This window comes from Haematobia irritans, chromosome 2, assembly GCF_050003625.1.
Source record: "Haematobia irritans isolate KBUSLIRL chromosome 2, ASM5000362v1, whole genome shotgun sequence".
Classification (NCBI taxonomy): Eukaryota; Metazoa; Arthropoda; class Insecta; order Diptera; family Muscidae; genus Haematobia; species Haematobia irritans.
Genome location: NC_134398.1, coordinates 119802448 through 119819610, shown reverse-complemented (window position 1 = coordinate 119819610; position 17163 = coordinate 119802448). Strand labels below are relative to the sequence as shown.

At 35.6% G+C, this 17163-nt stretch overlaps 1 protein-coding gene across 1 annotated transcript; it reads right to left on the bottom strand.

Moving 5' to 3' along the window:
• Positions 1 to 327: 327 nt before the first annotated feature.
• Positions 328 to 7739, bottom strand: erm (earmuff). The gene is made up of 2 exons (XM_075295997.1): positions 7385 to 7739; positions 328 to 2838 (listed from the first exon to the last, which is right to left on the bottom strand). Exons 1-2 carry the CDS (start codon positions 7394 to 7396, stop codon positions 841 to 843), a joined length of 2010 nt encoding a protein of 669 aa, XP_075152112.1. The 5' UTR covers positions 7397 to 7739; the 3' UTR covers positions 328 to 840.
• Between the last annotated feature and the right edge of the window lie 9424 nt (positions 7740 to 17163).

Genomic DNA, 17163 nt, shown 5'->3' with positions numbered 1-17163 from the left:
ATTTTAACAATTTTTATGACAAAAAAGTATAATTGAGTTTTCTTAGGATTAAAGGATATTTTTTGTCTCTTAAGTTCAAAAATCACACTCAATGTTACGGTTACTAAAGGCTGTTAGAGCCTTGGGATAATTTTTTCTTTGAATATATTTAACATTATGGTACAATACGGTGAGGTGGTGCTAAAGATCAACTTTAGTTTATGACTCTCTCTCTCTCTCTCTCTTGACATCCAATGTTCTGTACTAACTAGCATTAACTAGGATTAAGTTATAATGGATTTGGAGAAGGTCATAGTGAAACCTTTCGTTTTCTTTTGTTTCTCTCTCTCTCTCTCTCTCTCTCTCTCTCTCTGCCTCTCTTCATTTATAGGAAGAGAGCGATATTACATTTCTCTGCATTTCCTAAGCATCCAGCAACTGATATGTGCTCTTCTCTCAAAATAAGCCATTGAGAGCCTGTACAGCTGTTCCCAAAGTTGTAGTGCTTGACATCATTAATGCTTTCTCGGGCTCCAATTCTTCATCGTTGTCTTCATCTATCACCACATCGTGATGACTTGATGTTGCCGACGTCTCTTGACGATATTCGGTATGCGTTTCCACGGTCATCACATGTTGTGGAGGCATTGCAGTGGCTACCGCTGCTGCTGCTACAAATTGCAGTCAATCGATTAGAATACTCTTGGTCGATGAGGCTTGTGATGATGTATGTGTTGAGGCTGCAGATGTGGAACAAGAATTTTGAACACTGGTAGAACCCACAAATGGGGATGTGTGGCGTTGATTGGGGTGTGGATGGTGATGAACCGTTGTGGCCAAGGTATCTGCATAGTATCTGTGTCAAAATACTTTGGCAATGAAGGGTACATTATCCATGGCCGTTACGGCTGCCGCCGCTGCCGATAGTCGCTGATGATTGGCCGCCGCCGCCGCCTGTGTCATATGTTGTCCATGACCTGGATTTAGGTGGCCACTGGCTGTGGCCGCCGCTGTTGTTTGGGCGAAATTGATGAAGGCCGAAGATCCACCATATTCAGTGGCTGTGCGAAAATTCGTCACTGTTGGTGGTGTCAAAGCAGCAGCGGAATAGTTATGAGGATGATTGCCTGAATACTGGGACGATGGTGGCCACGCTGAGCTACTACCTTCATTGCTGGACAATGGAGGTGTAGTTACATTAATGGGTGGCGACATGGATCCATCCGATGAATTCGAGTTGAGATTGGCTCCATGGAAATCCATGGACTGATCACGTCTGGTATACTCACGACGTCTCTCCAAGCGTTCATTGGTATTCTCATCCAAATCCAAAGGACCACTTCCGATGTCGTGCAGCTTACGCATGTGTTTCTTCAAATCGAAATTGCGGCAGAATCCCTTGTGGCATACGCGGCAAGTGTAGGGTTTCTTGTCGTTGTGTGTATGCATATGGAAGGTCAGATTGTAGACCTGGTGGAAGGCCTTATTGCAAATGTTGCATTTGTAAGCCTTCTCGCCACTATGCGTGAGCTTGTGATTCTTATAATTGCCTTTCTGATGGAATCCTTTACCGCAGAACTCACAGACGAAGGGCTTATAGCCGGCATGGATACGTGTATGGGTATTCAGAGTGGATGAGCGATTGAACGCCTTCCCACAAGTCTGACATTTGTGAGGCTTTTCTGAGGTGTGAATGATCTTATGACGACACAGGGTGGAGGCTTGCCGAAAGCCTTTGCCACACACCTTACATACAAAGGGACGAGCTCCCGTGTGGACGGGCATATGACGCGTTAGGTTGTAATGGGCATTGAAGACCTTGCCACATTCTAGACAGGAAAAGGTTTTCTGTTTACCACCATTGACGGAATTGGGACTGTCATCAATGGAACTGGGAGAATCGGCTCGTACTCTTTGGGCCTCAGGTGGTGAGCAAGGATCACTGATGGAGGATGAGGTGTTGTTATGGCTGGAGGCAGGAGAATGTTTGCGTTTGTGAGACTGATATGCTACTCCGGCTGCCAAGGCGGTCTCCCGAGACTTGTGAGCCATGGGGGACTTCTCCAAACTTTGTTGTAATTGCGGATGGGCCGAAGCCAAGGCAGCCTGATGATGGGCTGCAGCAGCAGCTGCAGCTGCGGCGGCCAAATGGTGACTGGTTCCAGGAGCTGCCAATTGGCGACGTAATGTTTGACTATGCAGGGAATTAAGCGAAGCGGTAAATGAACTCAAATGGGCTGCAGTGGCTGCTGGATTTCCACTGAGTAAAGATTGTTGTTGAGCAGCTGTTAGGGCAGCATATTGAGCGGCGGCAGCTGCACACATCAGTTGATTGGGGGCAGCATAATAGAGCAATGGATATTGACTCAACAATTCCTGATGGCGGGAGGATACAAATTGTTGCACCACAGCTGAAGTACTGGAGCCAGAACTGCCAGGAGCAACTAAAGAACTTGAGGACGGTACATATTTCTTAAAGGCTGAATCGTAGTTATCCTCAGCATTGGCGTTGACATTACTGGAGGACTCACACACATCATCACTGGTTACCTCAATGGGGCTACAGGAGCGATCCTCATCCTTCATACTGATATGATTTGTTTTCGATGTGGCCTGAGACCGTTGATCTGGTTCCATAATTTTCGCAATAGAAAATTTCAAAGGACAATTGCGGGTACTCAATGGGGTGGATGAAGTGGAGGAGGTCATGCTATTGTTGATGGCCGAGTTGATATTCAGGGCCTGAGGTTCTGGAGTTTTTTGACCAGCAGCAGCACATTCCATGGTGGGACTTTTTGAAGGAGGCATTGTTACCGCTAAAACGCCTGATGGACTGCAGGGTTGCATGCCACGAGGACTCTAAAAAGACAAAACAAGAAAACAAAAGGAGGCAAATAAATAAAAGTTGTTTTGCAATATTTGTATTGTTTTTGTTGTTATATTTGATTCATTCATTCATTCATCCATCAATCAATCAATCAATGGTTGTGGTCGTTATCGACCAATTAGAGCTTAGTTAAATAAAATCAAAACATTTTCGATATCCAGCATCTTTTGATAGGCACACCTCCTCAGAGTTGACATAAAACAAAACGCGTGAGCTCTACAGAGAGTGAGCGACGGGGAAAAAAGAACTTTCCCGACGGCAGGATATCGCCAAAGGGTTGCCACTAATTAAAGCTGATGATTATTTTAATGATTTCCATATCGACTGCTGCTGTTTTATTTTGACTAAACAAAGCGCGTGTTTTTGCCTTAAGAAATGCCCAAAGACCATAAACAATCGATCCTTAAAAGCAAAAAACCCTAAATTCAAATTGTGGGCTATTGGTAATATAACCCGTGCGGTTTTCAATTAATCTCTAAGTGATTTCTTTCTTTGTCATTGTGGTGGATGCATTGATGCAAAAAAAGCTTGATTTTATCCCTTCATTTATTTGCATATGGAGAGGCACAACAACAAAAAACACAGGCTTTATTCCTTGTTATTCTGCCCAAAAATTCTTTCGTTTTGTTTTTTTCCTGACTGTTTAAAGCATATTGTTTTCCCGTTGGCACAGGATCAATACTCAACAGGATTTTGGCGCAATTATTTAGGAATCCCAAGGAGTTTTTGTATTCCCACTCCACTCGTGGTTTTGAAAATAGCCAAGTGTTGTGAGGTCACTATTTTTTTTTTATTAATCAGAAGGATAACGCAACGAAAAATTGGGATGATCCTTAAGACTTCCCGTTGTTCTAAGAATGATGGAAACTATGCAGTAGCCGAAGTGCATTAATTCCTTGCTTCCTGCTTTCTTTTATGCGGTTTTCACACTTGGCTTAATCTCTGTGCACTGACGTGAAGCATATTGAGTTGGGGTTTTGATTGACAAAAGAAAAATTTTGTTGGATTCCTGCAGTTTTTTGTTACGCTTTAATGCCTGCCATTGGTAGGGAAGTTTACAGTGTGAATTCTTCGGGTTTAAGCATCTAGGCCAGCAGTTGTAATAAATTTAATTAACTATTTAATTTACCACTTAAAATGATATTCAATAGTATGAATAAGAATATATTTGATTTTATATTTGAAAAAAAAAAATAAATAATAAAAATAACAACTAAATGAGGTCGAATTATTGATGAATACCATTTTTTTAAATTCCTTACTGAGAATTGTTTTGAAACATTATAATTTATTCGTCAAATTTAACCATTACAGAATTGTGAAGATGTTTTTATTTATTTATTTTATTTAATTCTATTTAATTTCAAATTTTTATTTTGTTTATGTTCAAATATTTTGATTTAGAATGGATAAACTTTATTGAACTAAAATCAATTGGGTGAGTTAATCTCAACTCGAATCAGTTGTTGAAGCTGAATAGCATGTACAATTTTGAGAAGCTCATGAAATTTTTTATTTTATACATTATATATAGTGGTGCTATGTATTATGTAGTCTACATTTTGAAACACAAAAATAATCAATACTGAAAACAAATTTCCTCTCACTCCAATTTTCCTTCCAAATATCCCAACAAAAAAAGCGTCGCCAAAAAAGTAATGAAAATGTTCTTTTTGGATCCGGAAGTGGTGCAAAATTGACGCAGAAGCGATGAATTTAGCATGGGCTTGTCATAGGACGGAAGTTCTCCATTTCAACAGCCGTTGCACTGAATTTGCATCTCTTCTTTAGGCGTGATCCGAATTCAATGTTTTGGATGTAAATTAAAAAATTCTGTGATATTTTGTCAAATAAATACTTTTTATAATTTTTTTTATAATTTTTAATGGATTCTAACGCTTCTCGGGAACGTTTGACCTCAAATATTTTCAAAAATTCACAATTTTTTCATATTATATTTAGCATTTTTATCGACAAAATTTAACTAATCTGCACCATTTTATGAATTCTTACTCTGTTTTTAACCTATTTGAAACAAAAAAAGTTAAAATTATCCATTAACAGTATGAAAAAAACATGTTATAAAAGATTGAATTAAAGATCTTCCTGGGTAGTTAAAATAAAGAACATCATTGGGAGTGAATCTTCTGGAAGTGCTTTTAAAGTTGTGCGTTTGGAAGAACTTCCAAATTTTTTTGCTGGGATGTTCATAAGCAGCAGAAAAAACTAAACTTTTCTTCAATTTAGCAAAAAAATATTAATTTGTACAATATTGCAATCATTAAAATATTTTAGATAAAAGTGTCTAAAATAAACCTAAATTTTCTTTCATGGTGCGATCACTTTTTTTAGGTTTAGGATACATATATATGTCGCCTAATTTTGACAGATATAACACTGAAGAAAGAGTTTTAATATCTGAGGAATGAAATTTCCGACAAGATTTTTTTTGCTACCAAAATGTTTTCTTTAAAATCAAATAAAACGATAATTTCGTTTGTCAAAAATTTCGTTCCAGAGTTTAATATTTTATAACATTAATCCCCATTTTATGAAGCTCCGTTAGTGCTCCGTTAACTAACGAACTTTTAAACCGTATTATGGACATAGCTATCACCTTGCTTATATATTCAATATGCCAGTTAGGAACTTAATTACCGAAAATTTTTCGAAAATCTTCTTTTGCTTTAGTTCATATTGAACTTACGTGTACGGTCATTGAACTTTATACTCACGTTTAGTTCATAAAATGTTTGAGACATACTTAAAAAAAAGTAAGATTGCATTAAGCTGTGGAAAATTTCGATAAAAATCATAAAATTTAACTACAAGCAAATAAATTTTTTCCAATGAAAATAAGTTAAATTTAGCGTTAGTTTAACTACGGAATTTTTTTTTGTGTACTTTCTGTTACCTGGCCGTTAAAGTCTAGCGGAGGTACATGAAAATGGCCGTAAATATAATTTAGTTACATTTAACTTAATTTATTTATTTATATCGTATTCTTTATTTTATTTTATTTTATTTCATTTTTAATGAATTATTTAGTATTCCAGCAAAGATATTTGAAAGTTTTTCCCAAGTCATTACCTTTAGTATATATCCAAGATTGCTCTTCGAGAGATAAGCTTATTTCGCACTTAACAATCAGGTGGTATTAAAAGCCCGTTTGTTTTACGCTATTTAAGCAAAAAAATTGAAAAGTGTTCTTGAAAGACTGAGAATTTTGGCGGAAAATTCGACAGAATATTTCAGCAGGTCTTTGGGTAGAGAATACAATCGAAAATGCAAAGATTTTTTTATTTTTTGCAGTTTTTTACTATTTTTTGTTTGTTTACAAACGAAACCCGAAATAGTGAAGTAGCGAAACATCCGAAGGACTGATGCCATTTCTAGTCTAGGCCAATTAAAATTATTATTAGGCAGAACAAATAAATCTGAATTTATAGTCATCATAGCAATATAGTATTTGTCTTCAACAAGTTTTAGTTGACGTTAAAAAAAAACTAATTAAAGATACATTTGGTTGTACAAAATCTTTTATTATATCCGCGTTTATTCGAATCTAATCGGAATGTATGGCATCCCAGCAAATCCAAATATCGCCCAAAGTAATGTATATGTGCTTTTTTAGATCAGGACATGGTACAAAATTTGCACAGTGGCGTTAGTTTAACATGGGTTTGTCATAGGATGGATGACCACAACCGTTGCACTGAATTTACATAATTTCTTAAGGTGTGATGCGAGTTCAGTGTTTCCAATGTGAATTAAAAAAATTATGATATTTTACCCAAAAAATATTTGTTATAATTATTTTATTATTTTAAATACATTCTAAAGTTTGGCTGAATCATATGACCTCAAATTCTGTCAAAATTTCACATCTCTTCTAAAACGGATTCTAAACGAATTTATCGAGAAACTAAAACTATTCTTTCAGTGTACCTAATACTTCGATATTGATAAAAAAATGTTCAAAAATTAAGATCAAGATTTAAAATTGCAGTCGTCAAAGAAAATTTCTTATTAAAAATGTAGATGGTAAATATTTGAAAGTTAATCCGCACCAAAATATTCCTATTGGACAGAATTATTTGCCGGCCGACGGTATTTCTCAACCGCAATTGGAATTAATTTTCACCGCACACAAAAACCTAATTCTTAGTATCGGAACAAAATTTTAGATCAACGAACTGTTGTTCTGTTGTTCAAGTTTTTATTTTTTAAAAGGCACATAATCTTATGGCAACCGTAACCTTGTTTGTCCCCAATGATTTTTTTCAGCATTAATATATTCAACTTTATATAAAATTTTGTTTGCAAAAATTATTTTTTGCTCGCGAAAAATATACAACAGAATTTTTGTAAGCACAATTTATTTAAAATTTATTAATTTAATTAATTGAAAACTTTACTTTTTAAACATATCATATACAAACAAAACATTTGCATTTAAATTGTTCCAATACCAATTACAGAAACAATTTTTTTCTGATTAAAAAAATGTATACGTACAAAGTAGACCATAATTGGTACAGCTCCACAGGTTTAATATCCAATCTTGGCCGCTAAAGTTTTGAAAAGGAAAATTTTCAAAACTTTAAAGTTTATTTTCACTATTGAACACTTTTGTTTGTAATTTATCAGACACTTGTTGTATATATATATATATATATATATATATATATTTTTTTTTTTCAATCAAAAATGTTTGTCTATCTCTTTTTAGAAACTGCAATTTTTCTATCCTTTCCGTAAAGTCACTAAAACATAGATCCGTTTGTGGGTGCAATCGAATTCATAACCGTTATATTTTATTTAAATTTTGCGACGTAAAATTTTGTTAAACCAGCGCTGTACGTTTTGCGTTTTAAACGTTTGTACGGTTGAAAGACGAATGATGGATGAGTTTTGTTTGCCCAAAGTATGCTTAAAATTTATGAAATTCTTGGCATTCTATGTCAGTGGCAGACGAAACAAGAAAAACACCCTGACATGTGCATTCACTGGGTAACTGGTTTCATGACGGGGGTAGAATTTTGTTTTTGTTTCTGGGCCAACAAAAGAAAAAGAGCAAATTTCCATCTATAGAGGGGTTGCAAATATGGACAAGAGAGCAACTACCCCTATATGAAGAGGCTAAGCCAAATGAATATGACAGAGAAGGAAAATGAGAAGAGCCTAAAATGTTCCATTTGTCAGTAAGAGGGGAAATGTACTCTGTTGTTTTTGTTAACAAAAAGAGCAAGAGAGAGTAAAAATCAATGCAAAGTTAACTCTCATTGCTCGCTCACGTATGTGTGGGATGATAGTTTGTGGTGTCATCGGAGAGTAGGAGAATATATGGGTATTTGCTCTCTTTGCCAATCAAATACACGCGCACACACACCCACACATGCATATACTCCCATAAAGACAACCGTTTGAGACATCATTTGCTCATTATTTACTCAACCAAAAAATATGAATGAAATAAGCAAAAAAAAACATACGAACGCACACAAGGATAATGGTGAGGGTAAATATAAAGATGAAGGGGAGGATAACAATAGGGACGAAGACGACTATGGTGGTTGTGTAGTATGTACGGATATCTTTTCGTAGACACAAACACGCCCTCTTTAAATATTCATAAATCTCTTTCTTAAGGACCTCATTCCATACCCATACGTATATACATATTTAGATTGGGCTGGTTGGGTCTGGTCTTGTCTGGGCCACCAGTCAGCTAACCAGAGACAGAAAGAGACAGAGTATTGGTTACATTAGTCAGACTGAGAGAGTTTAAAGGATAATGCAGGATGCAGGACAAAAAGTGAACATCATCATTTTGTATTTTTGTGTACATAAGTGGGCATCATTGGTGTTTTCTGTCTGTATGCGTGTATGTGTGTGCCACTTTGCCATACACAACAATAGAGCCCCTTAGTAAACGGACTGTCGTTGGCTTTGCTTTGGCTTTGTGCTCCTCCGTATGCAATACATAAAATATTTATTAAGGATTAAGCTCTGCTTTTTTCGCTGCTGAGACAGTTCCCCCACCTTTGTTTTTTTTTGCTATGCCTGGCCTTACAAGATCCTATGGCAGCTAGATACACTGCATATACTAAAGGGACCGCGGAGAAGGAGAAGACGAAAACATCATCACCACTACCATTGCCAGTTAGAGAAGAAAGAAACATAAAAAGACATACAGATCCTTTAACACTTTTGGCTCTTCTATGTACACATTCATATATCTGGAGACGTAAAAGGACATTCAATTTGAGTTTTGTGTTTTTTTGCTGGCTTTTCTTGTTCTTTGTACCCTACATTGGGTGGCAGATTATTTGTGTACCAAATAGGGGAGAATTTAGTTTCGGGGGAAATTTGATAGTTCGGCATGAAAAAAGAGGGGTGTATGTGATGGGATATACAAATGTACATTTGTAATTACAATGTGCAAAAGCTGAAAACTGTCAGAGGTCAAAATCTCGAATGTATTGTGTGAGTTTAACATTAAAAGCCAATTTGCTAAGTAAATTAAAGTTTCTCATAGGCTGTGTGAGAGATGTTGTCAAAGATTGATTAACTTCAAAATTATCGAAAAAATTTGTGTTAGCTGTGGTTGGTGTGTTTTTCGATATCTAAGGATTAGTACATTTACCCACAGAAATAAAAACAGATTAAATTTTATTACCAATGAGGATTCGATTCCTTGTGAACATTATCCCTTTAACGAGCAGAAAATTGTAAATGGAATTTTATTTTATTTATTTTAAATAAATTCATTCTCAGTGTTGTGTAAATTTAATTTCATTCAGTTTTGAACAATTGCCATTGAAATCGATGCAATCTACATTCCATGGATACTGTGCTCACCACCAATTCACTGCTAGGAATAAAATAGGACTTTTGCCTAAGTGTAATCCACAGATATTGGTATTATTTTGAGAACCGTAATTCTCAAAATTGAACATGCTATTTGCCTTTATACATAACCCCAGGTAATCACGAAGGATTCGTAATTTCAAAAAATTTCAAAGGAGAGTGTTTTAAAGTTAATAAAAAATCAAACGAAAATTTTCGATTGATTTCTGTTACAATTAAAAATTTTGTTGAATCAATAAAATTTTTCATTGAATATTTTTTAAACCTCAATTAAATTAAAAAAAAATAATTGAAAAAATTAATTAAAAATTTTTTGATACAATTAACGTTTTAATCAAACTCGGAAGAGTAAGTCAGCTAAAAAATTATAGATATTTTTTTTTAAATTTTCGATTAAAATTTTTTTGAAACAATAATTTTTTGAATGGAATTAAAAATGATAAAAAAAAGTTATAGAAATTTATTGAAATATAGTATATAGTGATTAAAAATAGTGTCGTTTTTAATAAAAAAATTAATTGAATATTGCAATCAACATCATTTAAAAAATTAATTGAATCAATTAAAAAATTAATTGAAATTTGCTAATGAAATCAATTGATTTTTTAATCAAATAATTTTATATTATGATTTATAATATCATTTCGTGATTGAAGACATTTCAATTAAAAAATTAATTGGATCAATTAATTTTGTGATTGAATCAGAAAAAATTTTTTTGTGTGTGTGCATGGTCATAAAAATATTATTAGACAGGCCTCTTTGGTATTTGAAAATTGCTTTCTTGGATTTTTCGCGGGAAGCAATTAAAAAATTCTGGTGAGAAAGAAGTGTTCTATAAATCGCATTAATCGATTATTATATATTTTGTGTCGATTTCGAATCGAATAAATTCTCGAAATTGATTGCACAATATAAAGGACACTCTCAAAGCTTCTGGATACAGAAGCTATGACTATGACACTGTCATTTAGGTGAAATACATTGAGGGAAAAATTAGTGTAACACCAAGGTAATATTTTTCCCCCAAACGAAATCGCCCTGAGTGCAAAAAGTCGGTTATGCCTATTCAAATTTATTCCAAAGGGTCTTGTCTTTCTCGTAGCTTTAAAATGTCCAGCAGCAGCTGAAGCTTATCGGCGACATTGTAGATTTTACTTATATTTGCAAAGATTCTTGCTTTTGTATTCAAACGTTTCTTTTGTTTTGATTTAGTTTAGATGTACGTAGCTTAAGGATTCATTATTCTTATAGTCCTCTGTTACACTTTAGCTCGTGGCATGTTGCCACCAACATCACCACTACTATCATCTCGTCAAGAAAGTCAAAAGGAAAAAAAACAACGAGTTTAGTTTTTGTTGTACAACGACAAGAGTGCTATTCGACATCGTTGCTTACAAGAAAAAAGTGGAAAGTTGGGTCCTTTAGCATTGCCTCATTCTCTCTCTCTCTCTCTTCAGCAAGATGGTTAGTACTTTGTGTACACATACATGGATTTGAGTGTGCAAATGCAAGTGGGGTCTTTTGTTGACAAGTTAATCGCATAGCATTGTTGGTATCTCCTCTCTCAACCTATAGAAGGGGGACAAGAGTAGAGTACGAACATCGAAATGCTGTAGGTGCCTCTTTTCCTTCTACCCATTTGGAGAGAGTGTGGGCGAGGGTGAAGTGTAACATTTTTACCCTCCCCAAGTTTGCTGTGTGGTGAGGACATTTCTGTTGGGCGTCCTTTGTTGGCTGACTGCAACTTGAAAGTGGCATCGACTTAAAAGCGCCTCTGATCTCAAATTGAGCACTGGTTAAACATTATTTTATATATTCATGATGTTGATGTTTTCACCATGGGCCTGCCTGCTTCATGGGTTCGTTCCTTTGTTGGGCTGTAAGTTTTGCCAATTGCCAGTTTTGTGTTGTGTTGGCTTTGGCTTTCAGCACTCCTCTTGGATGGCCTGTGGTATTGGTAAAACTAGGCTTCTTTGTAGTTTTTCTCTGCGTTTTTTTCTTCTTTTTGCATGAGCATCTTGAAAAAAAAAACAACATTGGTACACAGAGACAGACAGAGACTTTGTATCGAATGTCAAATGGAGGAGCTTGCTCTTATGTAAATATTAAATAGAAACCAAGTGCTTTTGGCTTGGCCCGGAATGATAAAATGTGTATTGGCTTTGTCATCACATTAGAGACAATTTGAAGGACATTTTGCAAGAGATTTGTCCTCAAAAACTTTCTTGGAGATGAGAGAAGTAACAAAATGCTATAGGTGCTTCACACAATGTACATATATAACAGAGAAGTGTAAGTGTATTTGTGTTGGCAGAATTATAGGTTAGGTACAAGTTTATGTGATGCAAACAACCACTGAAAAGCAAAGCATATCAAATTACAAAGATTTTTGTCTTTAAATTAACGACTTTGGCATTGAATCCGAGTGAAAGAAAGGTGAAACCCAATTTTAATTTTAGGTTTCGTTTACAAGATGCGGGGAAACTAATCAGAATTTACAGCATTTCTCATACTCCACCATAGGATGGGGGGTATACTATCTTTGTCATTTCATTTGTGACACATCAAAATATTGGTCTTAGACCCCATAACGTGTCTAGCGATGTCCATTCGTCCGTATGTAACCTGGTGCAAGTACTTATACCCAGAGAAGAAATATGATCACCCCAAACATGTTTCAAGAGCAAAATGTTATTTTTGTATGGTGACCATGTAACATGTTTGTCACTAAAATGTTATTTTCTCGTCAAATATAACCTGCTTGCCGAAATCAGATACATGGTTTCCGAGAAAATAACATGATTGCGAAAACCATGTTACATGGTCACCATCCAAAAATAACATTTTCCTCTTAAACATGTTTGAGGTGATCATATTCCTTCTCTGGATGTAGAGCGTTCACTGTGTTTTTAATGCATGGAAGGAACGAAATAAATTTTTTATATTTTTAAAAATCAGTCATTTCATATTTTTAAACATTGAAGTTTTTGTTAAAATGCACTGGCATATATATCTGAATTCCTTACTTTACCAAATAATTTTTAAATATCAAAAGGGAATTAAAATATTTCGATCAATGCAACATTTCATAAACTAAAATTATTTTCTAACTCGTTGACGATTTTACAAAATTAATATTTAATTATTGAAATTCGAAATAGAAACTGCGTTTATGGAAAAATTCAGTTCTGTATTTCAAATGTTCTCGAATTATTATTTCAAAATAATTTATTTTGCTATCCTATACTTTGATATAGTATATAGCATATCAATCAGTATAATGTTGGCCTATTGACTACTGTTGCCACGACAAATTAAAGCTTTTCCATTAGTTTCAAATACTTTGTCCTCCCATTCAGAGTTCCGTGTTTTGCAAACACTTTTCGCTTAATTGTCTTTTTTGCAAAGTGAACAAAATCAACAATTTCACAGTGCAATTGGCAATTTGACTAATGTTGCCTGTGTCTTTTTTTGCAATCCCAGCTCTATTATTGCACCAATAAACTACAAAGCCACTGCAGCGGCACAGACATAATAAAAACAAACCAGCCAAGCAGAAGACGACTTTATGAACTTTTTACCTCGAGTAAAATTTTTGCAACGTTTTCTTTTTTTTAAATAACAATATCTGTTGGGAAGAGTACACGTTCAGGACCATGTCATTGTGGAGTACTTCAACAATTGATAGGTTCGATTAGGTTATACACCGAAAAAAAGTGAACTGCCACGCACGAAAATTGAACTAAATTTTACTCCGTTTAATGGTCTCTTGTACTTTTTAACTGCAGTTCATCTCATAGAAGAAAAAATTAACTAAAAGTAAAGAAGAAAACCATTGGCGCCAAATCATTACCATTTTAACCATACAGTAGTTCATTCCTACTATTTTTGGGAATCGTACGAAAATTTAATTTGTTTTAATTCATATTGAACTTATGTGTACGGTCATTGAACTTTACACTCACGTTCAGTTCATTAAATTTTTGAGACATACTTAAAAAAAGTAAGATTTCATAAGCTGTGGAAAATTTCGATAAAAATAATAAAATTTAACTACAAGCAAATAATTTTTTTCCAACTACGGAAAATTTTTTCTGTGTATTGGCTGGCGGCCCATTACTTCAAACTCACTAAGATATTTTGTCGATTGTGACATCACACTAACTAAAAATAATAAGTGGAGATTGTTATCAGGTCGATCAAAAGGGTGATTTATTGACTATTTAAAATTTTTGATATGCCGACTTTTGGGGTTTGCGACTTTTTCAAAATCTGGAAACGACGGACATTCGACTTTTTAAACTATTGATCCGATCCTTTTTCGATTTCTTCGTTAAATGTTGATTGATCGATTTTGGTTTGATAAGAATCGGTTTTCAAAAGTATAGAAAGTAGTTTAGTCCAATTCAAAGATTCAAAAAAAAAAAGTATATACGGCCGTAAGTACCCCCCACAATGGATTGCGTAGAAACTTCTACGAAAGAATGTATCCACAATCGAATTACTTGGGTTGTGGTATCTTAAAACTTCTTAACATCGTTTTCAAAATTGTGAGTTAGTCCATACGTGGTATATATTAGACAAAAAAGGTATGTATAGGTAAGTGTACAAATAATTACGAATCGATATGGACTTTTGCACGGTACGTAGAGAGCCAGAATTGAAATATGGGGGTCGCTTATGTCGAGGCTATATACAATTATGAACTTGATATGGACCAATTTTTGTGTGATTGGGATCGATTTATCTGAGGGCTATATATAACAGACCGATATGGACCTAGTTACGCGTGGTTTTTAACGGCCATATACTAGCACAATGTACCAAATTTCAACTGGCTGGGATGAAATTTGCTCCTCCAAGAGGCTCCAAAACCAAATCTTGGGATCGGTTTATATGGGGGCTATAAATGATTATGGACTGATATGGACCACATTTGGCATGGTTGTTAAATATCATATTTATACTACCACCACGTTCCTAATTTCAACCAGATCGGATGAATTTTGCATCTCCATAAGGCACCGGAGGTCAAATCTGGGGATCGGTTTATATGGGGCCTATATATAATTATGGACCGCTATATGCATGGGTGTTTGAGGCCATATATTAACACCACGTACCAAATTTGAACTGAATCAGATGAGTTTTGGTCTTCCAAGAGGCTCAAATCTGGTGATCGGTTTATATGGCGGCTATATATAATTATACCATATACTAACACCATGCACCCAATTTCAGCCGGATCGGATGAAATTTGCTTCTCTTAGAGGATTCGCAAGCCAAATTTGGGGGTCCGTTTATATGGGGGTTATACGTAAATGTGGACCGATATGGCCCATTTGCAATACCATCCGACCTACATCAATAACAACTACTTGTGTCAAGTTTCAAGTCGAGAGCTTGTTCCGTTCGGAAGTTAGCGTGATTTCAACAGACGGACGGACATGCTCAGATCGGCTCAGAATTTCACAACGACCCAGAATATATACTTTATGGGGTCTTAGAGCAATATTTCGATGTGTTACAAACGTAATGACAAAGTTAATATACCCCCCATCCTATGGTGGAGGGTATAAAAATCGACTGTCTGTTTTTTTTTTTTTTGACAAAAAGTCATTTACTTGGAATTTTCAATTTCATTATCCCTACATTTAATTACGACAGCTGACAGATTATTTCAGTGACAGTTCATTTTATTTTATTAGAATCCTAGAAAAGAATTTTGATCTTTTGCATTCAAAACCACAAGTGAATATTGTTTGAGCCATTCAACATTTAGATGTGACTATATATTTTTTCTAAAGGGTGATTCTTTTGAGGTTAGGATTTTCATGCATTAGTATTTGACAGATCACGTGGGATTTCAGACATGGTGTCAAAGAGAAAGATGCTCAGTATGCTTTGACATTTCATCATGAATAGACTTACTAACGAGCAACGCTTGCAAATCATTGAATTTTATTACCAAAATCAGTGTTCGGTTCGAAATGTGTTTCGCGATTTACGTCCGATTTATGGTCTACATAATCGACCAAGTGAGCAAACAATTAATGCGATTGTGACCAAGTTTCGCACTCAGTTTACTTTATTGGACATTAAACCAACCACACGAATGCGTACAGTGCGTACAGAAGAGAATATTGCGTCTGTTTCTGAGAGTGTTGCTGAAGACCGTGAAATGTCGATTCGTCGCCGTTCGCAGCAATTGGGTTTGTGTTATACGACCACATGGAAGATTTTACGCAAAGATCTTGGTGTAAAACCGTATAAAATACAGCTCGTGCAAGAACTGAAGCCGAACGATCTGCCACAACGTCGAATTTTCAGTGAATGGGCCCTAGAAAAGTTGGCAGAAAATCCGCTTTTTTATCGACAAATTTTGTTCAGCGATGAGGCTCATTTCTGGTTGAATGGCTACGTAAATAAGCAAAATTGCCGCATTTGGAGTGAAGAGCAACCAGAAGCCGTTCAAGAACTGCCCATGCATCCCGAAAAATGCACTGTTTGGTGTGGTTTGTACGCTGGTGGAATCATTGGACCGTATTTTTTCAAAGATGCTGTTGGACGCAACGTTACGGTGAATGGCGATCGCTATCGTTCGATGCTAACAAACTTTTTGTTGCCAAAAATGGAAGAACTGAACTTGGTTGACATGTAGTTTCAACAAGATGGCGCTACATGCCACACAGCTCGCGATTCTATGGCCATTTTGAGGGAAAACTTCGGAGAACAATTCATCTCAAGAAATGGACCGGTAAGTTGGCCACCAAGATCATGCGATTTGACGCCTTTAGACTATTTTTTGTGGGGCTACGTCAAGTCTAAAGTCTACAGAAATAAGCCAGCAACTATTCCAGCTTTGGAAGACAACATTTCCGAAGAAATTCGGGCTATTCCGGCCGAAATGCTCGAAAAAGTTGCCCAAAATTGGACTTTCCGAATGGACCACCTAAGACGCAGCCGCGGTCAACATTTAAATGAAATTATCTTCAAAAAGTAAATGTCATGGACCAATCTAACGTTTCAAATAAAGAACCGATGAGATTTTGCAAATTTTATGCGTTTTTTTTAAAAAAAAAGTTATCAAGCTCTTAACAAATCACCCTTTAGTACCGAAATTGCAAGTCAGATTTGATCGAGATTCACGCTGCAATGAACCTATCGCGAGAACGGATGCAACCCATATTGAGCTGGAACTAAATGCATTAAAGTACCAAAAAGTGCAAGAGCTCACCGATGTTAGAGTGAGACTGGTGTGCACTCAAAAAAGCAGGGAACCCACCAGGAAGGAAAATTTTGGAAAATTTGGATTAATTTTAACTAAACTGTATTTCAAACGCCGATGTCACGCCTCTTTTAGAAATGTAAAAAAATATTTCCCGACAAATTCAAGGAAAATTATTACACCCAGAAAAAAG